The 25,824-nt window shown below is 42.8% G+C and overlaps 1 protein-coding gene across 1 annotated transcript; it reads left to right on the top strand.

The window, feature by feature from the left end:
• Window positions 1-24,251, top strand: LOC115168701 (SPRY domain-containing SOCS box protein 1). Its single transcript, XM_029724201.1, has 3 exons — window positions 1-765; window positions 6,981-7,910; window positions 22,171-24,251. The coding sequence occupies exons 2-3, from the start codon at window positions 7,223-7,225 to the stop codon at window positions 22,296-22,298; spliced, it is 816 nt and encodes a 271-aa protein (XP_029580061.1). The 5' UTR covers window positions 1-765; window positions 6,981-7,222; the 3' UTR covers window positions 22,299-24,251.
• Window positions 24,252-25,824: the final 1,573 nt, after the last annotated feature.

Below are 25,824 nucleotides of genomic sequence, written 5' to 3'. Positions count from 1 at the left end.
TAGTGTAAAAATGTTATGAGTGATGTTTTGGTCATTCAAATGTTATTTTTACTTGGGAAATAGGATGACTGTGCGGGAACTTTTAACAGTCTGTGGGATATAGAGTAAGTGGCATCCATGTGAAAATGATATTCCTCACATAAACTGTTGATTGAACAGGTTTAGTTATGAATGCCCTATTGAGCCCATAGTTTTACCTTTTGTATTATTCTTGTCACAGTCCAGTGACTCCTCAGGGTTGTCAAATGAAAGAAAAAAACTTAAATGTTGACTCAGTCTGGAGCATAACTGAACAGTCACTGACCAAATATTTCCCACAGCACAAGCCATCTCAGGGCCTTGCTGTAATAAATAGTCCCATAAACAAAAAGCATTTATATGGCGGAGTCGCTCTGTCAGGAAGCGCTTATATATGTATAAGAGTGTATTCATTAGTGCACACAGTAGCACTCGTTTTTCAAAGAGAAGGAGAGTTTCTATTGAAGGAGTTCAGGTAGGTTCGTTCCGTTTCGCAACAGAGCTGTCGTGATGAATGCGCCCCGGCTGGGAGCTGTTGGACACGTGACTGGGTAGTACACGTTAGGGCAGCCATCGTTTTACCTAATTCACGTCCACACCAAAATGGGAAAGAGCTGGAAGGATTGGAGAGGATAGGACGAACAGCAATGGAAGAGCTTGGCTACTGTGTTTAAACTGCAAAAACTCGCTTTTCCAATCCTCTCGGGAAGGTTTTATTGGTTGAAAACAAGGAGTTGCCAAGCCAAGGTGAGTTTTATTTCGTTCGTGTGTGTTTTTTAGTTGTATTGTAGATCTTTTGTTTCGGCTTTACTTTGGCTTTCCTGTCTGAATAATTGACTATTCAAGGGTTTTAAACGCAAATCAATATATGTCATGAATAGGAATATAGCTTGGTTGATTTATCAAATCAAATGCCACGAAGTCAGAATTGTATAAATGTATTTTCAACAAGGAATCTCATCAGTCTTTGCCGCCACACCCGCACTTATCTAAATGATAATGCCTAGTAACACGCTTCCTGTGTTAAGGCTATAAAATAACCGTACCTTCACCTGGCCAGTGGGCCAGTCCAGTGTGGGCCAGTCCAGTGTGGGCCAGTCCAGTGTGGGCCAGGCCAGTGGGCCAGTCCAGTGTGGGCCAGTCCAGTGTGGGCCAGTCCAGTGTGGGCCGGGCCAGTGGGCCAGTCCAGTGTGGGCCGGGCCAGTGTGGGCCAGTCTAGTGTGGGCCAGTCTAGTGTGGGCCAGTCCAGTGTGGGCCAGTCTAGTGTGGGCCGGGCCAGTCCAGTGTGGGCCGGGCCAGTCCAGTGTGGGCCGGGCCAGTCCAGTGTGGGCCGGGCCAGTGTGGGCCAGTCCAGTGTGGGCCGGGCCAGTGTGGGCCGGGCCAGTGGGCGCCAGTCCAGTGTGGGCCAGTCCAGTGTGGGCCAGTCCAGTGGGGGCCAGTCCAGTGTGGGCCAGTGGTCAGACCTCCAGCTGGGGTGTATGTTCTGTGTACTAGGGATTACACTAGCTACCTTGCTATATAGGTCAGGTAATGATTTACCCCGCGTCATCAGCTGCCCTGAGTGTGCTACGTTTTTAGAAAAGCAGTAGCCTCTGGAATCCTTGACAATCTAGCAAGCAATACGATAGACATTTTGTTAAATGCCATTAAACAAATGTCTTTGTGTGCTATGCTGATTTTTATTTTATTTTAATTAGGCTAACCGCATATCATAACCAACTGTGTTTGTCGCATTTAGGTCCCAAAACAGATTTATAGTACCAGGCTAGCTAGATCCTGTTATAGGAGCTACATCAGGTCTGTTTCCAGGCTAGATAGATCCTGTTATAGGAGCTACATCAGGTCTGTTACCAGGCTAGATAGATCCTGTTATAGGAGCTACGTCAGGTCTGTTACCAGGCTAGATAGATCCTGTTATAGGAGCTACGTCAGGTCTGTTACCAGGCTAGATAGATCCTGTTATAGGAGCTACGTCAGGTCTGTTACCAGGCTAGATAGATCCTGTTATAGGAGCTACGTCAGGTCTGTTACCAGGCTAGATAGATCCTGTTATAGGAGCTACGTCAGGTCTGTTACCAGGCTAGATAGATCCTGTTATAGGAGCTACGTCAGGTCTGTTACCAGGCTAGATAGATCCTGTTATAGGAGCTACGTCAGGTCTGTTACCAGGCTAGATAGATCCTGTTATAGGAGCTACGTCAGGTCTGTTACCAGGCTAGATAGATCCTGTTATAGGAGCTACGTCAGGTCTGTTACCAGGCTAGATAGATCCTGTTATAGGAGCTACGTCAGGTCTGTTACCAGGCTAGATAGATCCTGTTATAGGAGCTACGTCAGGTCTGTTACCAGGCTAGATAGATCCTGTTATAGGAGCTACGTCAGGTCTGTTACCAGGCTAGATAGATCCTGTTATAGGAGCTACGTCAGGTCTGTTACCAGGCTAGATAGATCCTGTTATAGGAGCTACGTCAGGTCTGTTACCAGGCTAGATAGATCCTGTTATAGGAGCTACGTCAGGTCTGTTACCAGGCTAGATAGATCCTGTTATAGGAGCTACGTCAGGTCTGTTACCAGGCTAGATAGATCCTGTTATAGGAGCTACGTCAGGTCTGTTACCAGGCTAGCTAGATCCTGTTATAGGAGCTACGTCAGGTCTGTTACCAGGCTAGATAGATCCTGTTATAGGAGCTACGTCAGGTCTGTTACCAGGCTAGATAGATCCTGTTATAGGAGCTACGTCAGGTCTGTTACCAGGCTAGATAGATCCTGTTATAGGAGCTACGTCAGGTCTGTTACCAGGCTAGCTAGATCCTGTTATAGGAGCTACGTCAGGTCTGTTACCAGGCTAGCTGGATCCTGTTATTGGAGATATATCAGAGCATCTAGCCAGCAGCATCACTGTTGTTTGTCACAGTTCTCTGTTTTAGTACTGTAGCGTCCGTACTTCAACTGCAAGCCTGTTAGAATTGGGACATTATGATCGCTGGCGACCTACACACCTAAACAAAATCTTAATTTGACACAAAATAAGTTCAGGTAGTATTCAGCCTAAATGTAGACTTGGTCAACACAAGAGACCAGTGTTCCCTTGGCTCAGCTAAATCCTTCAGAGTCCCCTCTGCATCTCAATCAGCTCCTTCCTAACCCAGGCGCCTGAAAACCCCCAAGACAACCAGCGACAGGACCTAACTCGCCAGCCTCTCTCGTTCCTCCACCTTCCCTCACATTCATTTACAGTATATATGAATGGGGACGGATACAAGCACCCAATGTGTTGCACCATAGTGTGTATCTGTTTAGCAAGCGTCCTTAGATTCAACTGAAAGTAAAAAATAAAATGCAGGTAGGAAAGGGGGTATTAGTTACCGTCACTATTCGCTAATCATTTTAAATGTAATATATTTCTGCTATTACCTATAGCCTGTGAAGCGTGTGGTATAAAATTCAGAACTTCTGAGAAAGGGGGAATGAATGGTTAAATATGAACCCCAAATGGCACCCTATTCCCAACATAGTGCACTACTTTTGACCAGAACCCTATCAAAAGTAGTGCACTAGATAGGGAATAGGGTGATATTTGAGTCATAAGCCAAAGTCTCTAACACAAAGGATGTGCAAATGAACATGTTTCATTCTCCTGAGGCCCTGAAGGCTGGACAGGCATTGAGAAGGACGATTGTTTACATCAGGCTGTGATCCCAAATGGTACCATGTTCCCTATTTAGTGCACTACTTTTGACCAAGGTCTATAGGGCTCTGGTCAAAAGTAGTGCACAGGGTGCCATTTGGGAAGTAGACCCAGAGAGTGGCCACCGGCTGCTGGGGTATTCTTCCCCTCTGTTTGGCCATCACTGAGGAGACATGCCCCATTTTTAAAGGCTTGTTTACTTGTATTAGAAAAAGAGCCAAAACGCTTCTCAATGAACTCTTGTCTACAATTCAATTAGTGTGGCCTAACCTTTCCCTTCTCAGCAGCAGCTTGCACACTTTAGTTCCTGTTACCACAGTTCCCTGGCTGTCTTTAGTTCCCTGGCTGGCTGTCTTTAGTTCCCTGGCTGGCTGTCTTTAGTTCCCTGGCTGGCTGTCTTTAGTTCCCTGGCTGGCTGTCTTTAGTTCCCTGGCTGGCTGTCTTTAGTTCCCTGGCCGGCTGTCTTTAGTTCCCTGGCCGGCTGTCTTTAGTTCCCTGGCCGGCTGTCTTTAGTTCCCTGGCCGGCTGTCTTTTAGTTCCCTGGCCGGCTGTCTTTTAGTTCCCTGGCCGGCTGTCTTTTAGTTCCCTGGACGGCTGTCTTTTAGTTCCCTGGCCGGCTGTCTTTTAGTTCCCTGGCTGGCTGTCTTTTAGTTCCCTGGCTGTCTTTAGTTCCCTGGCTGTCTGTTACCACAGTTCCCTGGCTGTCTTTAGTTCCCTGGCTGTCTTTAGTTCCCTGGCTGTCTTTAGTTCCCTGGCTGTCTTTAGTTTCCTGGCTGTCTTTAGTTTCCTGGCTGTCTTTAGTTTCCTGGCTGTCTTTAGTTGCCACTGTTCCCTGGCTGTTTGTTGCCACAGTTTCCTGGCTGTCTTTAGTTCCCTGGCTGTCTGTTGCCACAGTTCCCTGGTTGTGTGCTTGTCCCCTAGCAACATGTGCTGTCTTCTGTCCTAACAACATGGACAGAATCCAGATAGAATTGATCAGACATGCTGATGATCGGTAATGACAGCCGAGCCAGTAATGTGCATCATTTTGTTCACGTGACATCCTATTAGACAATGTGGAACATATGACAATAAACACATTTAGATTTTTGAATTGAACCATTGATTTAAGTTGTCATTTGGTGCAATATAGGTGAAGAGTGATGCAATGCAACGTTCCAAGCAATGTGCCAAGCTACACCAGCTGTTGCATAAGATTGCAACATTTGAGGGGGGCAAGAAATCGGCAAAACCAGATCTGGGCCGGACAGCACAAACGCACGTAGGGGCTGCTGTATGTTGCCAGGCAAATTTCCCCTAAAAGGGACAAAGTATTTAATTTTAAATGAATTCAAAACAACACAGATGGGCCTGGGACCAGGCTAAAACAACACAGATGGGTCTGGGACCAGGCTAAAACAACACAGATGGGCCTGGGACCAGGCTAAAACAACACAGATGGGCCTGGGACCAGGCTAAAACAACACGGATGGGCCTGGGACCAGGCTAAAACAACACAGATGGGCCTGGGACCAGGCTAAAACAACACAGATGGGCCTGGGACCAGGCTAAAACAACACAGATGGGCCTGGGACCAGGCTAAAACAACACAGATGGGCCTGGGACCAGGCTAAAACAACACAGATGGGCCTGGGACCAGGCTAAAACAACACAGATGGGTCTGGGACCAGGCTAAAACAACACAGATGGGTCCTATGAAGGGAATGGGGTGCCATTTGGGACTGAGAGTCCGTGTTCTGTAACTCTGTCTAGTTGCTGGTCACTCTTGTCTAGTTGCTGGTCACTCTGGTCTAGTAGCGGGTCACTCTGGTCTAGTAGCGGGTCACTCTGGTCTAGTAGCTGGCCACTGCAGTCACAGTGTAACCAGACCAGTAGCGGGCCACTGCAGTCACAGTGTAACCAGACCAGTAGCGGGCCACTGCAGTCACAGTGTAACCAGACCAGTAGCGGGCCACTGCAGTCACAGTGTAACCAGACCAGTAGCGGGCCACTGCAGTCACAGTGTAACCAGACCAGTAGCGGGCCACTGCAGTCACAGTGTAACCAGACCAGTAGCGGGCCACTGCAGTCACAGTGTAACCAGACCAGTAGCGGGCCACTGCAGTCACAGTGTAACCAGACCAGTAGCCTTGTGTTTTCTTGCCCTGGAAAACCACAGACAGTAACAGCGTGTGTTATATGTTTAAGCCAAAAGTAGTATGATTATTTTCCCTACTATCCCCTGACCAGACAACTGTATCATAAGAAATGTCTTAGTCTTTCTGCCCTCTTATTTCCTATTTTTGGAAATTGTGGGCATTTTATTTTAGTTTGGCTGAACAGAGTGAAGTTTACAGCAGAGATGGAAGTACACTGGATATTCCCTAGTATTGTCACAGTCTTCCTTTCCACTGGCAGTAGCAGGGCCTCCCAGTTGCAAATGATGCTCTTATGTTTTTTCCCAAAAAATGTTTTCTTTATGTGAAACCACAAATATTATTTGGTTTACACAGCCAGACCAGAATACCCCAGTGACCTAGTAACAGTTAGTTAGTCCTAGAAGACTGTGTGTCAGTTAATTTTATGTCATTCTTAGCTGGAAAAACATGAAATTGAGTTCAGCTAATCAATTCTCTCATCATCCCAAATTGCTCAAAGTTGTATTTTTATGCCCTGTTGTTATTTAGGCATACTAAGACTTTCTGGGGGGTCTTTCAGCAATGAGTGATGTCGCCCTCAATTTTCTTGGAGTCATTTCATGGAATATTTCAAATATTGTGAAGACAAAAGGATTTCATAATGTTGTAGTCTGTTCCAGTGATTGGACACAGTATAATATTAATATCAAAGCCTCTGACCTCTTACAGTGTTTAAGGGTCTGTTGCACATATAACCAGCCATAGTCAATTAATTAGCCAGCAGCTCTGGGTTAAAGAGCTGAACTGAGGCAGTTTTAAAATACTAATCTCATATAATTAACAGATGCTTTTTATCCAAAGTGATTGTCAGTACATTGAGTGCATACATTTTTTTTGTATGTGATTCCTGCATGTGGGAATTGAACCCATAACCTTGCTACTAGCACCAGGCCCTTACTAACTGAGCCACACATTATAGTAATAGGGGAATAGGAAGCCAATGTAAGTTGTTGGTGTAATGATTCGTGTTCGACCTCTCTTCTCATCCATCTTCCCTTCCTACTGGCTCTTCTCCTCATCCATCTCTCCTTTCTCCTCCTCATCCATCTCTCCTTTCTCCTCCTCATCCATCTCCCCTTCCTCCTATCTCTTCCCAGGTGGGCTTGAACCAGGACCTGGCCTGATCTGTTACCTGGCAACCAGTGACGGGGCACCAATCCTAGCCTCCTGATTGGCTGTGACAGAAGCAGGCTGTAGAGGTGGAGAGGAGGGGGCAACTGAAAACGAACTGCTTTGCTCCCCCCCCCTTTTTTTCCCTCTTCTTTGTTTTGAGGGGGGGAAGAGGAGAACTCGGCAGGTGGAGGAGTGCTCTGTGGGCGCTCTAACTTCACAGAGGAGCATGGGGCAGAGCGTTCCTGGAGGCATAAAGACTATTGACATGAGGGATCCGGCATTCAGGCCTCTGGAGCTGGCAGCTCTGGACCATAACAAGCCCTCCAGGCTGGACCTGCTGCTGGACATGCCCCCTGCTGGACAGGAGGTCCAGATGCAGCACTCCTGGAACAACAACGACCGATCGCTCAACATCTTCGTCAAGGACGACAACAAACTGGTCTTCCATCGGCACCCCGTGGCTCAGAGCACGGATGCCATCCGGGCCTGTATCGGCTACACCCGGGGACTCCACATCTGGGAGATCAGCTGGGCCATGAGACAGCGGGGCACGCACGCCATCGTCGGCGTGGCGACAGGAGATGCGCCTCTTCATTCCGTAGGCTACACGACCCTGGTGGGTAATAACCACGAGTCCTGGGGCTGGGACCTAGGACGGAATAAACTGCACCACGACGGAAAGAACCAGCCTAGTAAGACATACCCTGCGTTCCTGGAGCCGGATGAGACGTTTCTAGTCCCCGACTCATTCCTGGTCGTGTTGGACATGGACGAGGGGACTCTGAGCTATATTGTGGATGGACAGTACTTGGGGGTGGCTTTCAGAGGACTCAAAGGGAGGAAGCTGTACCCTGTCGTCAGTGCTGTGTGGGGGCACTGTGAAATACGAATCCGGTACATCAATGGACTTGATCGTAAGTAGTGCCTATAACAGAGCTCTCCAACCCTGTTCCTGGAGAACTACTGTAGGTTTACTCTCCAACCCCAGTTGTAACTAACCTGATTCAGTTTATCAACCAGTTAATGATTAGAATCAGGTGAGCTAGATTAGGGTTGGAGTGAACCTCCAGGACCATCTTTCCATCAACAGGGTTGGCGTGCCCTGACCTATAATATATTTTCTAAACTGTAATTGTTCAGGGTCGGCTTTGGTCTTTGCTCTGAGACATGATTTTAGACTTTTTTCTAAACGCCATAGGAATCTACTATAGCCTTGTCTCACAGCCAGCTGTTGTCTTGGGTGCTTTGGAACGTTCAGAAATATTCTATGTAGAACAAACATGCCTCTCTGACATGCATTAGGATAAGGAATCATGTTGGATCTAGTAATGACAGTTCTATGTGTTCCAGTTGAAAAGATGAGGGCTACTGCACGTGTTCCTAGCTATCACTTCATACTTCCTCCTAGGGAACTATAGTAACAGTGTCTGTCTGGACATTGGTATGTGGTTGAAATCTGGAAAATGAGACAATCTACCAGACACCTTTTCTTTGTTTTGTTTTTTATTGTTATTTTTAACCAGCAAATATTTTTTTGGGACATAATTACACCAAAAATAACTGAATGAGTGTTCTTTGTAATGTTTTTAAAAACAAGAACAATATTACTAGTATAAAGTAATGTATTGCTCAATTACCTTTTGTTACCTTAGTTTTAAACAATTAGTTAAATAATTTTGATACAATAGTCAAACTGATAAACGGTTGTACAAATGAACATCAACAATCAACAAAGTTCCTTGTTCTGCCACAAAATGCTGAGTGATATGGTTTATTTATTATTAGTTCAGGGCTCGAACACTGACTTTTTTTTAAAAAAAATTTTTACAAGGAGCACATAAGTTCATATTTAGGAACACACACAAATAAATGTAGGATCGCCATAAAATTGAGTGTTTTTAATGACAAAGGTTTTTTGGTGTGTTCCACGCTCAATGTACCCCCAAATATGAGTCATTAGGTGAGACCAAAGTGTTCAGCTACCCCTTTAAGTTAACGGCGCTTGTGTTTGTCTCAGAGATGAGAATCTCTGTACGCTAGCAGCAGACAGTTGCAGCAAACTCAAACACTAATATTGAAAAACAACCTAGCATGTGAACAAAACGATGTAACTAGCCAATAATCACCAGGACAAAGTCACACTTCACTAGCCTTTCAGGTCAATTCAACCAACTTCTGCAACTTCTGCAATAAATAACTGTTCCCAAATGCTGTGTGATCACCCGCCAACGTTGCTGGTGAAATAGACATCTTACCCGCTAATGCCAAAATCTACCCGCGTTTGGCAGGTGACTGATGTTAATTTCCCACACTTGTTGTAATACTTCCTCCTAGGGAACTTTAGCAGCGGTGTCAGTCTGTCTAGACATTGGGGCTTCGTCCTAGGGAACTTTAGCAGCGGTGTCAGTCTGTCTAGACATTGGGGCTTCCTCCTAGGGAACTTTAGCAGCGGTGTCAGTCTGTCTAGACATTGGGGCTTCCTCCTAGGGAACTTTAGCAGCGGTGTCAGTCTGTCTAGACATTGGGGCTTCCTCCTAGGGAACTTTAGCAGCGATGTCAGTCTGTCTAGACATTGGGTTGTACAGACTGATGTGATTCAGAACTAGGTCATAGACACAATTTCAGGGCTGCATTTACATGTCCTCAAAATGTATCTGATATGTATGCGTGTGTGTGTGTGTGTGTGTGTGTGTGTGTGTGTGTGTCAAGAAATCTGTAATTGATTTTTGACGTTTTTGCTGAGAAGATCTTAGTCGTACAGTTTCGTCGCCAACTACTATAAATGAACAGTGGACCATAGGAATTGACGAGAGCACAAACAGATTTGAGTTCAGGCTTCTCTGGTGTTGCCTTGGTGTGCGTTTGTTTTATTTTTAATGGGGCCAACCTTTGAATGTTCTGTTACACCCAAGTTAATTACATCAATAAACACTGAAATTGTGTGGGCATCCCAAATGGCACCCTATTCCCTACATAAGTGCACTACTTTAGACCAGGGCCAATAGGACTCTGTAGTAGTGCACTACTTTTGACCTGAGCCTTATGGGGACCCTTTTCCCGACATAGTGCACTACTTTTGACCACAGTTTTGAGTACAACTTGGTGATTGTTATTGATGTAATGAACTTGGGTGTAACAGTACATTCAAAGGTTGACCCCATTTAAAAAAAAAACGTATTACTGCACATCAAGGTTACACCAGAGAACTGAGGATTTGTAGCCTGGACCCAGACCTTTGCTCTCTTGCCAGTTGCTATGGTCACTATTAATGTAAAGGAGTTGGCAAGACAACACAAACAGATCTGGAACCAGGCTAGAACAGACTACAGTTAGGCTAGCCTGGTCCCAGATCTGTTAGTGTGGTCTTGCCTACTTCTATGATAAATGGTATAAATCAATCTGGGACCAAGTTAGAGGCCTCTACAGACTGCACTGTTAGGTTAACATGGTCCCAGATCTGTTAGTGTTTTTTTCCCAAACTTTAGCCTGCCAATTCAGCAAGACAACACAAACAGATCTGGGACCAGGCTAGAGCCATTGATTACAACTACTATGTAAGCCAGTTGGGCACTACCTGATAATGTGCCACTGGCATCGTGATTACATTTTTTTTTATCCCTCTCTCTCGCTCTCTGTCTCTGTCTCTCTCTTTCTCTCTCTTTTATTTGTGTGTGTGTGTGTGTGTGTGTGTGTGTGTGTGTGTGTGTGTGTGTGTGTGTGTATGTATATGCTGATCACTGATCTAGGTTTGGGTAGCATTTTCTGTAGTAAGGAGTGGCAAGAGAATAAATAGTCCCTTCAAGTTATCGATCTGACAACTAGAATAGTGTACTGTAAAACCTGTGATATGTTTCCCAGTTCCCACGCACACTGAACAGCAATGTAACATGCAACGATTTCAACCATTTTACTGAGTTACAGTTCATATAAGGAAATCAGTCAATTGAAATAAATATAGTAGGCCCTAATCTGGGCAGAGGCGCATCCATGTGTGGGCCTGGGAGGGCATAGGCCCACTGGGGGTCCAGGCTCATGCACTGGGGGTCCAGGCCCATCCACTGGGGAGCCAGGCCCATCCACTGGGGAGCCAGGCCCATCCACTGGGGAGCCAGGCCCATCCAGTCAGAATGTTTTTTTTTTCCCCACAAAAGGGCTTTATTACAGACAGAAATACTCCTTAGTTTCATCAGCTGTCCAGGTGGCTGGTCTCAGATGATCCCGCAGGTGAAGAAGCCGGATGTGGAGGTCCTGGGCTGGTGTAGTTACACGTGGCCTGAAGGTTGTGAGGCCGGTGGAACGTACTGCCAAATTCTCCAAAATGCCGTTGGAGTCGGCTTATGGTAGAGAAATGAACACTCAATTATTTGGCAACAGCTCTGGTGGACATTTCTGTAGTCATCATGCCAATTGCACGATCCCTCAACTTGAGACATCTGTGGTGTTGTGTGACAAAACTGCACATTTTAGAGTGGCCTTTTATTGTCCCCTGTACAAGGTGCACCTGTGTAATGATCATGCTATTTAATCAGCTTCTTGATATGCCACACCTGTCAGGTGGATAGATTCCCTTGGCAAAGGAGAAATGCTCAGTGACAGGGATGTAAACAAATTAGAGAAATAAGCTTTTTGTGCAAATAGAACATTTCAGGGATCTTTTATTTCAGCTCATGAAACATGGGACCAACACTTTACATGATGTATTTTATATTATGACTACTTGTGACGTTTTGGTGTTTTTTGGGGGGGCTGTTCACACACATTCTTTACTTGAGGCAAGTTGAAGTTCGGTAGCCGACGTTAACGGCCTTTCATCGGTGATTGGTCAATAGTAGTACTAGTCGGAGTCAACTATGGATGCGATTCTTCAACCAATGAGCGACGACTAGTTGTAATGCACATTTTTCACTTGACTAATATTACATCAAACATCTTAGTTAGATGTAAAATAATGCAACCTAAGATCTCCTCTGCAAAAAAAACCTAATCAAGAAATCTCTAATTGAACTGACTATTTTGAGGAAGTTTATACTGGCTATGTTGCTACAGTGAGGGAGAGACAAACAGTAATATTGCCGCTTTTTTTTCTCTTCTCTTTTTCCAAGCGAAGGTCTTTTTTTAAGGGCGTATGCGAGGCACCAACGTTCACCTAGCTGAGTTCTGTGAGTAAACCGAACCTACTATGCAGGGGCCTTAAACCAGCTTTCCATTGCATTGCTTTCACCAGTTATGTCATGTCAAAAACCATTAAGAAAGGATGTATTCCAACATGACCCAGGAGTTTTATTTTTCCCTCAGCATGCGATCTGACCATGAAAAACTCTGACCTCTAGAGGATTCTTTCTCTAGTCTAGAACGTCTCATTCTGCACTAAGAATCTAATCAAATGTTATTTGTCGCGTGTGTCAACCAACAATGTAGTTTTCAGGAAAAATATTTGTTAAGTAAAGTACCAATATGGCTATATACAGGGTATTACGGTACAGAGTCAATGTGGAGGCTATATACAGGGTGTTACGGTACAGAGTCAATGTGGAGGCTATATACAGGGTATTACGGTACAGAGTCAATGTGGAGGCTATATACAGGGTATTACGGTACTGAGTCAATGTGGAGGCTATATACAGGGTGTTACGGTACTGAGTCAATGTGGAGGCTATATACAGGGTATTACGGTACAGAGTCAATGTGGAGGCTATATACAGGGTGTTACGGTACAGAGTCAATGTGGAGGCTATATACAGGGTGTTACGGTACAGAGTCAATGTGGAGGCTATATACAGGGTGTTACGGTACAGAGTCAATGTGGAGGCTATATACAGGGTGTTACGGTACAGAGTCAATGTGGAGGCTATATACAGGGTGTTACGGTACAGAGTCAATGTGGAGGCTATATACAGGGTGTTACGGTACAGAGTCAATGTGGAGGCTATATACAGGGTGTTACGGTACAGAGTCAATGTGGAGGCTATATACAGGGTGTTACGGTACAGAGTCAATGTGGAGGCTATATACAGGGTATTACGGTACAGAGTCAATGTGGAGGCTATATACAGGGTATTACGGTACAGAGTCAATGTGGAGGCTATATACAGGGTATTACGGTACAGAGTCAATGTGGAGGCTATATACAGGGTGTTACGGTACATAGTCAATGTGGAGGCTATGTACAGGGTATTACGGTACAGAGTCAATGTGGAGGCTATATACAGGGTATTACGGTACAGAGTCAATGTGGAGGCTATATACAGGGTATTACGGTACAGAGTCAATGTGGAGGCTATATACAGGGTGTTACGGTACAGAGTCAATGTGGAGGCTATATACAGGGTGTTACGGTACAGAGTCAATGTGGAGGCTATATACAGGGTATTACGGTACAGAGTCAATGTGGAGGCTATATACAGGGGGTACCGGTACAGATATGGCTATGTACATGGGGTACCAGTACCAATATGGCTATGTACATGGGGTACCAGTACCGATATGGCTATGTACATGGGGTACCAGTACCGATATGGCTATGTACATGGGGTACCAGTACCGATATGGCTATGTACATGGGGTACCAGTACGATATGGCTATGTACATGGGGTACCAGTACCGATATGGCTATGTACATGGGGTACCAGTACCGATATGGCTATGTACATGGGGTACCAGTACCGATATGGCTATGTACATGGGGTACCAGTACCGATATGGCTATGTACATGGGGTTACCAGTACCGATATGGCTATGTACATGGGGTACCAGTACCGATATGGCTATGTACATGGGGTACCAGTACCGATATGGCTATGTACATGGGGTACCAGTACCGATATGGCTATGTACATGGGGTACCAGTACCGATATGGCTATGTACATGGGGTACCAGTACCGATATGGCTATGTACATGGGGTACCAGTACCGATATGGCTATGTACATGGGGTACCAGTACCGATATGGCTATGTACATGGGGTACCAGTACCGATATGGCTATGTACATGGGGTACCAGTACCGATATGGCTATGTACATGGGGTACCAGTACCGATATGGCTATGTACATGGGGTACCAGTACCAATATGGCTATGTACATGGGGTACCAGTACCAATATGGCTATGTACATGGGGTACCAGTACCAATATGGCTATGTACATGGGGTACCAGTACCAATATGGCTATGTACATGGGGTACCAGTACCAATATGGCTATGTACATGGGGTACCAGTACCAATATGGCTATGTACATGGGGTACCAGTACCGATATGGCTATGTACATGGGGTACCAGTACCAATATGGCTATGTACATGGGGTACCAGTACCAATATGGCTATGTACATGGGGTACAGTACCAATATGGCTATGTACATGGGGTACCAGTACCAATATGGCTATGTACATGGGGTACCAGTACCAATATGGCTATGTACATGGGGTACCAGTACCAATATGGCTATGTACATGGGGTACCAGTACCAATATGGCTATGTACATGGGGTACCGATATGGCTATGTACATGGGGTACCGATATGGCTATGTACATGGGGTACCAGTACCGAGTCAATGTGCGGGGGTACAGATTAGTCCAGGTCATTTGTACATGTAGGTAGGGGTAAATTGGCTATGCATAGATGATAAACAGACAGTAGCAGCAGTGTACATGTAGGTAGGGATAAAGTGACTATGTATAGATAATAAACAGACAGTAACAGCAGTGTACATGTAGGTAGGGATAAAGTGACTATGTATAGATAATAAACAGACAGTAACAGCAGTGTACATGTAGGTAGGGGTAAATTGGCTATGTATAGATAATAAACAGATAGTAACAGCAGTGTACATGTAGGTAGGGGTAAAGTGACTATACATAGATAATAAACAGACAGTAGCAGCAGTGTACATGTAGGTAGAGGTAAGGTTACTATACATAGATAATAAACAGACAGTAGCAGCAGTGTATATGTAGGTAGGGGTAAAGTGACTGTGTATAGATAATAAACAGACAGTAACAGCAGTGTACATGTAGGTAGGGATAAAGTGACTATGTATAGATAATAAACAGACAGTAACAGCAGTGTACATGTAGGTAGGGGTAAATTGGCTATGTATAGATAATAAACAGATAGTAACAGCAGTGTACATGTAGGTAGGGGTAAAGTGACTATACATAGATAATAAACAGACAGTAGCAGCAGTGTACATGTAGGTAGAGGTAAGGTTACTATACATAGATAATAAACAGACAGTAGCAGCAGTGTATATGTAGGTAGGGGTAAAGTGACTGTGTATAGATAATAAACAGACAGTAACAGCAGTGTACATGTAGGTAGGGGTAAAGTGACTATACATAGATAATAAACAGACAGTAGCAGCAGTGTACATGTAGGTAGGGGTAAAGTGACTGTGTATAGATAATAAACAGAGAGTAGCAGTAGTGTACATGTAGGTAGGGATAAAGTGACTATACATAGATAATAAACAGACAGTAGCAGCAGTGTACATGTAGGTAGGGATAAAGTGACTATACATAGATAATAAACAGACAGTAGCAGCAGTGTAAAAACGAGGGGGTCAGTCAATGTAAACAGTCCGGGTCACCATTTGATTAATTGTTCAGGAGTCTTATGGCTTTGGGGGGGTAGAAACTGTTAAGGAGCCTTTTGGACCTAGACTTGGCACTCCGGTACCGCTTGCCGTGCGGTAGCAGAAAGTCTTTGACAATTTTTGGGGGGGTATTCCTCTGACACCGCCTAGTATACAGGTCCTGGATGGCAGGAAGCTTGGCTCCAGTGATGTACTGGGCTGTACGCACTACCCTCTGTAGCGCCTTAGGGACGCCATAACAGGCGGTGATGCAACTGGTCTCCTGAGGAGGAAAAGGCGTTGTCCTTTTCACGACTTTCTTGGTGTGTTTGGACCATGATTGTTTGTTTGTGATGTGGACACCAAGGAACTTGAAACTCTCGGCCCGCTCCACTACAACCCCATCAATGTTAATGGGGGCTTGTTCGGCCCTCTTTTTCCTATAGTCCACGATCAGCTCCTTTTGTCTTGATCACGTTAAGGGAGAGGTTGTTGTCCTGGCACCACACTGCCAGGTCTCTGACCTCCTCCCTATAGGTTGTCTCATCGTTGTCGGTGATCAGGCCTACCACTGTTGTGTCGTCAGCAAACTTAATGATGGTGTTGGAAACAGTAGGGATGTTCGCTCTCGCTCTCTCCAAAGGGATTTAGTGGCATGGGAAACATATGCTTATATTGTTTGTTTCACTTGCTTTGGCAATCAGAAATGAATAGTAAACATTACCTTAGGTTACTCGTTAATTATACTGAAAAGTTTTTAAATAATAGACATTTCAAATGTTTATATTATGGCCATGTACTGTGTTGTAACAATATGTGTATATAGTTGACGTTAAGGCTGGGTGATATTGCCAAAATAAGTTATCATATTACAGTATTTTTCACTTTTTACATTTTTTTTTTTTTACAGTATTTTATGTTTTTTGAATAATTTAAGTTGTAAATTTGCTTCATGATTAGTGCTTGACTCCTAGGGAGGCAACACCATACATACTGAGTCAATGGGTCTTCTTCCATTCTGATTGGTTTATACTGTTCAACTTCAACCAAAAACTATTTTCAGCATTTTTTTTCATCCATTTCTCGATTTTCATTTGAGATCATTTCCACTTGGGCTGTACGATATGGGCAAACAATCTAAGATTTAATTTTAACCAAATGTTGCAATTGCGATTTGACTTGTGATTTTGAACAAAACACTTTGGTGAACTGTTGGAATCATGGAAGTAGAATGATTATTCTAATTGTGTAGTTAGAATATAATAATGGGCACTTTGAATACAGTGTTTTGACAAGACAACAAATTAAAATGCCAGGGAGGAGTTATTGTGACAGGGTAGGAACCAAAGTGTTGATAAGTGTTTCCTAGTGGACCCTATAATATTTGGCTACATTTAATGTTTTCTCTTAGCTACTTCATGTAGCTAACATATTCATGCTTCACATATTCCTCTTTTGATTTAGAAGATACTGTTGCACAAACAACATGCTAATTTAGGTCTACACAGTCACTGGTATTATCAGGCTGTGTAGCTGGTTACTTTTACTCTGACTCTGTACATTTTATTCGCTAACTAACAATTATCATTAGCAGCTGACGCGATGTAGGCCTAACTTGCTAAGAAAAGGCAAACTAGTATAATTATAGAACACAAGTGGATTTATATTAAACAAAGAAAACCGCATTGTTGTCTTCAACATTGTTGCTTGTGCTGCATTAACCATGCAGACTGAAGGCAAGGGTTTCATGGTCAAGCAACATCAAATGCACTGCTTGAGTGACAGGGGGCGGGGCTAGGGCTGTGGAAAGCGGTGTAGAGATCAGAGAGAGAGAGATGACTCAAGTAATGGTGGAGTAAACGGGGAAAAAAAGGCACGTTACACACGACATATCACATTTTAACAAACCAAACGTTCAAATACCGTTAAAGAAGGTAAAGTTAAAAACCCCAGCTGGTCCGTGCATCGATACTGGTATATCATAAAATACGGTATACCGCCCAGCCAATAGTTGAAGTACAAAAGGGAAAATAAATAAATATGGGTTGTATTTATAAAGGTGTTTGTTCTTCACTGGTTGCCCTTTTTCTTGTGGCAACAGGTCACACATCTTGATGCTGTAATGGAACACTGTTATTTCACCCAATTTGCGTATGGGAGTTTATCAAAATTGTATTTTTTTATTTTTATTTGTGAGTGTGTAATCTGAGGGAAATGTGTCTGGTCATACATTTGGCAGGAGGTTGGGAAATTCAGCTTAATTTCCACCTCATTTTATGGTCAGTGTGTGTGCTCTTAGCTTGTCTACTCTGAAGAGCGAGGTCTGCCTACGGTGGCCTTTCTCAATAGCAAGGCTACGCTCACTGAGTCTGTACATAGTCAAAGCTTTCCTTTATTTTTGGGTCAGTCACAGTGGTCAGGTAGTCTGCCACTGTGTACTCAGTTTAGGGCCAAATAGCATTCAAGTTTCCTCTGTTTTTTTTGTTAATTCTTTCTGATCTGTCAAGTAATTATCTTTTTGTTTTCTCATGATTTGGTTGGGTCTAGTTGTGTTGCTGTCCTGGGGCTCTGTGGGGTCTGTTTGTGTTTGTGAACAGAACCCCAGGACCAGCTTGCTTAGGGGACTCTTCTCCAGGTTCATCTCTCTGTAGGTGATGGCTTTGTTATGGAAGGTTTGGGAATTGCTTCCTTTTAGGTGGTTGTAGAATTTAACTTATCTTTTCAGGATTTTGATAATTAGTGGGTATCGGCCTAATTCTGCTCCGCATGCATTATTTGGTGTTTTTAAGTTGTCCGCAGAGGATGTTTTTGCAGAATTCTGCATGCGGTTTCAATTTGGTGTTTTGTCAAATTTGGTGAATTCTTGGTTGGCGATTCAACTTACCTGGTAAAATAAGGACAAAAACGTTGGGTTCTATAACTGATTTTGAAGTTTACATTTAAATATATATATTTTTTTGTTGCCAGATCCTAATTGGGATTTTGAATTTGCCTTGTCTCAGAAGGTTCACAGCTTTGTGGAAGTTAATCTATTTGTGGTGCTGATGTTTAGGCCCAAGTATTGTAGGTATCATTTTTTTGTGTGCTCTAGGGCAAAGGTGTTGAGATGGAATTTGTATTTGTGATCCTGGCAACAAGACCTGTTTTCGAACACTATCATTTTTGTCTTACTGAGATTTTACCGTAAGGGCCCCAAGTCTCTGATGAAATCTGTGCAGAAGATCGAGGTGCGACTAACGACAAAACATCCAGTCAGCGGCAGTCCTGTGGTGCGAAAGGAAGCGTGAACATCACCACCAATCAGCATACGCCACTGTGCGCACACCCGTCGTTACAAATGACTGCTTTCTGAACACACACACACACACACACACACACACACACACGCATCCGATTTGGTCACTTATAACTTGCTGTTTGGACAGTCAGTAATCCATTACGGATTTGAAAAACAAAACTGATTTTGAGTGTTAAGGTCTGCAGTGTGAATAAGGCTTAAGAGATGTCCACACCAGGGGCAGGCTGCACCAGTTGGGCGTAAATTAAAAACGTTGGTCTTAAACGCTAGGTCGGGCTTAGCTACGTCCAACTTTAGGATCAAAATTGATGCCTGTTGCAGCAACCAAAAATAAGACTCGTCGTAATGTCCGGCTTAAGTAATGGGCGTTTGTGATTTTTTTTAAATTTTTATTCTTTGTCATGATGGTTGCTAGGCAGCGTCTGTTATTAGGCAGTTTATTTTTTTAACAACAAATCACTACAGGAAGTACATGTGGGAACATAAGTGTGTATGTATGTGTGTGTGTGTGTGTGTGTGTGTGTGTGTGTGTGTGTGTGTGTGTGTGTGTGTATATATACGTGTGTGTGTGTGTGTGTGTGTGTGTGTGTGTGTGTGTGTGTGTGTGTGTGTGTGTATATACATATGTGTGTGTGTGTATATACATATGTGTGTGTGTGTATATACATATGTGTGTGTGTGTATATACATATGTGTGTATGTATGTATGTATGTATGTATGTATGTATGTATGTATGTATGTATGTATATATAAGGGACAATTGGGCTAGGGGGTACAATATCACATGTTATTAGGCTGTTACCGACCGTGTGGCAGTTCATGTCCCATCACTTCCCATAACCCACCACTAACCATGCACCTTTAACCACTACTGGATGGAACATCCAATAATTACTGTGGAAATAAATAGCACTGAATTATGAAAATATTGGAATAAAAGTAGGCTAATGCCATTTTTTAAGGCATTTATCATCATTTATCATATTGTTGCTTACTAAAACTCCCAAAGTTTTCTAACCATTTTAAATACTATAAAGTAATAGCTGTGTGTGGTCAACTATACTTTCCGCTATGATTGGGACAGCGTTACCGCGCTGCTTTGTGACAAGCTTGTGGACTAAATCAATCAATCCGATTTTTCTTTTCTTTTTTTTAAAGTTTAGTTTTAGTTATAATTAGGCTGGGAAAATGTTAGCCAAATTGTGGTTTATTCATGACGATAATCTTTAGTCTAGTTAATCTTAACAGTGTTATCAGAACATTTAGTTAGCATGTTTTGTAGCCAAGTATAACAGGTGGGTTATTTTGCTCTTCTCTTGTGAAGTAGCCTAGGCTATAGCCTGGCTAAAAGCCCTTGACTGATAATCAATCAATGTGATTTTGTTTCTCTGCATATTTGGTTATTTGATATCTGGCTGGGCAGCTCATTTATTACTTTGCTAATATCTGATCTGACACATCTAGCATGCTATAATTAACCAAATAGGACACCTCCGGGGTTTGGTATATGGCTAATATACCACGGCTAAGGACTGTTCTTAGGCACGACGCTTTGCAGTCCTTAGCTGTGGCATATTGCCCATATACCACAAACCCCAGACGTACCTTATTGCTATTATAAAGTGGTTACCAACTAAATTAGTTTAGTAAAAATAATTGTTTTGTCATATACGTGGTGTGACGGTCTGATATACCAAGGCCAATCAGCATTCAGGGCTCGAACTACCCAGTTTATAATGTAGCATAAATCAAGTGTGTTTATTTTGGTATTTACTCGCACATAGGCAACTTGAAAATCCCACTGAGGTTGTGAGATATGAACACGAGACTGGCAACCTTTTGAAGATTGCTATTATTGACGATATGCGTATCATGATGACGGTGTGCATGCTCCCTACTAGGTGTGAAATCTAGGCCCAACGCCAGCTCATAGAAGGGCTAACGACCAGGTGGTGCAACGGGTATGATTTCTAGGTTGGGCGTAGAGTTACGACCTACTGGTGCAACTGGCCCCTACTGGTGCAACTGGCCCCTACTGGTGCAACTGGCCCCTACTGGTGCAACTGGCCCCTACTGGTGCAACTGGCCCCTAGATCGTGCAACATTTTCCCCTTTTTAAAAAAAAGAAATATATATTTTTTTTTATTATTCGTTTCTAAATTCATCAAGCTCTGTCAAATTGGTTGTTGATCATTTATAGACAACCATTTTAAGATCTTGCCATAGGTTTTCAAGTAGATTTAAGTCAAAACTATAACTCGGCCACTCGGGAACATTCACTGTCTTCTTGGTAAGCAACTCGAGTGTTTTAGTTTATTGTCCTGCTGAAAGGTGAATTCATCTCCCAGTGTCTGGTGGAAAGCAGACTGAACCAGGTTTTCCTCTAGGATTTTAACTGTGCTTAGCTTATTTATTGATTTTTATCAACAAACAAAAAAAACCTCCCCAGTCCTTAACGATTACAAGCATACCCATAACATGATGCAACCACCACTGTACTTGTGCATGTGACATTAAACTTGAAACTATGCTTGAAAATAAGTAGTAAACAACACTTTGTATTCAGGACAAAAGTTTTCTTTGTCACATTTTGTGCAGTTTTACTTTAGTCCCTTGTTGCAAACAGGATGTATGTTTTGGAATATTTTTATTCTTTACAGGCTTCCTTCTTTTCATTCTGTCGTTTAGGTTAGTATTGTGGAGTAACTAGTGTTGATCCATCCTCAGTTTTCTCCTGTCACAGCCATTAAACAACTGTTTTAAAGTCACCATTGGCCTCATGGTGAAATCCCTGAGCGGTTTCCTTCCTCTCCGGCAACTGAGTTAGGAAGGAAGTCTATCTTTTGTAGTGACTGGGTGAATTGATACACCATCCAAAGTGTAATGAATAACTTCACCCTGCTCAAAGGGATATTTCATTATTGCGCACACAGTGAGTCCAAGTCCATGCAACTTGTGACTTGTCAAGCAAATGTTTCCTCCTGAATTGATTTAGTATTGCCATAACAAAGGGGTTGAATACTTATTGACTCAAGACATTTCAGCTTTTCATTTTTAATTCATTTGTAAACATTTCAGGAAAAATAATTCCACTTTGACATTATGGGGTTTTGTCTGTAGGCAGGCCAGTGACAAAATAATCTAAATTAAATCCATTTTAAATGCAGGCTGTAACACAACAAAATGTGGAAAAAGTTGAGGGGTGTGACTACTGTCTTTCTCACTCTTTAAGTTAAACTAAAATGTAGACGTCTATTTTGCTGTGCTGTACTCTAAATGCCTCTCTTCCCTCCCCAGCTGAGCCTCTCCCTCTGATGGACCTGTGTCGGCGCTCTGTGAGGGTAGCTCTGGGTAGAGAACGACTGAGTGAGATCCATGGTCTGCCTCTACCAGCCTCTCTCAAGAATTACCTGCTTTACCAATGACCCCCTCAGCACCACATAGAACATCTCTTAGATCTGTGGACTGCCCCGTCTGTTGCCTCAATACATACACAAACATGTCTCTCTCTCTCTCTCCTGACTGCCCCGTCTGTTGTCTCAATACATACACAGAACATCTCTCTCCTGACTGCCCCGTCTGTTGTCCCAATACATACACAAACATGTCTCTCCCTCGCTCTCTCTCTCTCTGGGAATTTCCCCCTCAGAACGGTAACCCAACCAGTTCAACAACTCATCCCTCCAGCCTCTGGGTTAGAGCTCTGACTCATCCTTCCCAGCCCTCAGAGTTGGTTTGTACCAATCACACTACAGATTGAGAACAACATCATTGTGATGCTTGGAGTGTTCAGGAAGCTCTAGAGACCCTGGTTAGTAATGTTTTTTTATTTTTTTATAATCCTGGTTTTTATGGTTTACTTCAATCATACTCGGATATCCACGTCGATGACAAACATGACATGCAGAGGGACTTGATGCGTATCTTTGCTGGTCCTGAGGGCTTTGAGATGACTGCCATAGTGGTACTACGATATGTCTGCCTGTGTAGAAGTGCAATGAGTTGAATGGTACGTCAGTCTGTTGTGACCAACAGCTTTTTAATAGTGATTTAGACTTTCTCTCCTTTTCCGTTTTTGTCGTCTTAAATGAAAAATCAATCCAGTGATTGCTGTATGACATGTCCTGTTGGTAAATAGTTGGTTTATTGTGTTGGAATCAACCCCCCTTCAGGTTGGTGGAGGGCTGTTGTGTGGTATAACAGATAGGTTTGTTGCATGTTGAAAAATATTTGTAAACATTTTCCAAGCACAAGGTGGTGCCATTTCTCATCTTTACCTGTTCCTCCTCTTTAATGGTCCATCATGAAATGGTACTCCTTTTTATATACTTGAGAGATTTTATGAGATTTCCTTGGTCAGGTTTTAATAAAGTTAGTTAGTGCTCATCTTTCTCACACTTCTCAGTAGATGATGGTTGATCTTGCCAAGACTGTGTGTGCCTGGTGACGGTCCAGCACTGACCTCTGTTAGTAAGGTGGTGATACAACTCCATTACTCCTGGAAGCACCAGCACCGCAGTTTGTCCCTTAAGGTGACCGACCATACACCTACCCCCAACCTTTAAAGGGACAGTTCACCCAAATTACAAAATTTAAAACAAAATTCCCATGACATTGTAAGCTGTCTCTGGACAAGGACGGAGTACAATCCAAGCTTTGGGTTCGTTTACCTAGAATCCTGTTATCCATAGACTGCTTTCAGGGTAAAAAAAAAAAGTATGATTTTATTTGGGTTAAGTGTGCCTTTTTAACTCTGCTCTGCTGTTCTGCTGCACTATCAGGTTTTCTCCCTGCAATATTTGAAGCACCTGTTTTATGTACCGATGTCCCCAACAGATTTTATATATATATATATATATATATATATATATATATATATATATATAAAACTGAATGATGACATCGCTGTGAGATTTTTCTAACATGTACTAGCATACTGGCTTGGCTTTGGTGACCAATGACAAAACATTCACTGTACAATGTCCGTGACCATGGTCTTTCTCTCTGCTTTGGACCCATAGACTGTTTCATGTATATCGAGGACTTGTTTGGGTATAAGGGATGGTTAGGTCATTCTGAAATGTGTGGGGATGTCATTGGAAGGTGTGGGGTCTTTTATTTTTATTTTTTATTTTTTATTAGTTAACTATTGTTTGTTTTAGTTGGAAAGCATTTGTTCAAATGGCACTGTTTCCTGTATAGTGAACTACTTTCTTTTTTTTAAATGGCAGATGTAGTCGGCGTTGTGCTGATCATTGAAATCGTTTTATTTTTCCCATTTTTTTTTAAAAATATATATTTTTTGTTTTTTTTTCTAGTTTGCTCATTTTGTTTTTCTTTTATGTAGTAACTACCTAATAAAAGTTCATTTCAAATTATATTTTGTGTTGTGCTGTCAAGTGACTTGTGTATAATTTCATGGGGTCCTCAAAGTATCGACAAGGTAACAGAACCGTGTGTGTGAATTGTGTAAAGTTTGAAATATGGTAAAAATTTGAATCTCATCTGTCGCTTCCAATAATCATGCGTTTGATTCCCGCACCCATACGAAAAATATGCACTCACTTTGGATAAAGAAGTCTGATTAGAAGGAAATGGGAGCTTCGCCAGGATCTTCCTTATCTAGCCGTCAGGGGATGCCAAAGAGCAGATACTGGCCTTCTAGCACCAACTACCTGTAAGAACGTTCAGCTGAATCTCTTCTAAAACATTTCACCCCAAGTCAATCATTTGCTGTAGTGACTTAGCACTGTGTGATCACAAAGACCATATCAAAACAGATTTTAGCTCAAGATAGTGCTGTAGTGTTGGCTCTTGCATCAACAAAAACAAACTGACCGTCGACTACTTTTCTATAAGTCAACAAACGTGTTTTTATTGTCTCCCAGGGTAAAAAAAGACATATTTGTATAATAAGTGAATTGTTGAGGTTTTAAATGCTCTAAAATGACAAACGATGGTGACTATCTCCTGGAATTGTTTTTTTTACCCTGACCAATAAAACCGGTTCACTGAGAAGTCAGCAATTTTCCACTGACAAACAGCACTATTTCCAGGTGGTTGAATAACCACCTGCTTATCTGTCTATTCCATAGGTTAGGAACCTTGATATCATGTCGAGTAGTACTTTTATTGATCCCAACTTGGGAAATTGTTTTATCACTGCACATCATCAACAAATCATGAAGACAAGACCTGTAATAATGACAAACACATGATTAAAAAAATAAAAACAGACATGAAGGCACATGTATCTTAACAGCCATAAAATAATAGTCAGATTCAAAGGAGTTAAGAAATGCTGTTGTGGATCCTACTCTGAGGGAAACAAGCAACAAAAACATTCATAAGAAGACATCAGAATGAATCATTACTCTCATTAAAATGCCTCATGGATGTGGGTAAGAATGACCATCTTAAACATAACCTCTCTGTGGAGTTTCTGGGCAGGATGAACCTGATACTGAAGCTGTTTCCCCTTTAAGAGCCATCCAGTGACATTCCACCTTTTACACACCTCCATACCTGGGTTCAACCACTATTCCAAATCTTTCAAAATACTTTGAGCATTTGTTTTAGTGCCAGATGGTCGATGTTTGTGGGTTTTTTTTGGGATCTTTCTGATTGGTTCCATTTCAACAGGCACGCTCAATCAAGCATATTCAATACTGCTTGAACCCAGGTTTGCACACCCTCACCTGTCATTGGCTGGCTGGGTGGGCTGGCTGGCTGCTCAGTAGACACACAACACGCCATGTCACGTGTCTACAGACCTCTTTCAGACGCCACAGTGAATGGTTATGGTGTCAGATGTCATGGTCATCCCCTAAACTAAAATGGAAGAACAATATATATATATTTTTTTATGCCTGCTGCTTGTTTTAGGGCAAAGTAGAAGTAGGTAGATGATTGGCATACAGGCCTACTGTAAGAAACTAAGGGGTTTACATT

The sequence above is a fragment of the Salmo trutta genome, chromosome 30 (genome assembly GCF_901001165.1).
Source record: "Salmo trutta chromosome 30, fSalTru1.1, whole genome shotgun sequence".
NCBI classification, from domain to species: Eukaryota; Metazoa; Chordata; class Actinopteri; order Salmoniformes; family Salmonidae; genus Salmo; species Salmo trutta.
Note: the sequence above shows the minus strand (reverse complement) of the source record. Positions and strands in the feature narration are given on the sequence as shown.

Bases quoted from the DNA above. Each gene is read 5' to 3' on its own strand.
- LOC115168701 (XM_029724201.1), top strand. From the start codon at position 7,223: ATGGGGCAGAGCGTTCCTGGAGGCATAAAGACTATTGACATGAGGGAT. The intron at 7,911-22,170 runs GTAAGTAGTGCC...TTCCCTCCCCAG, and splicing joins GTACATCAATGGACTTGATC to CTGAGCCTCTCCCTCTGATG.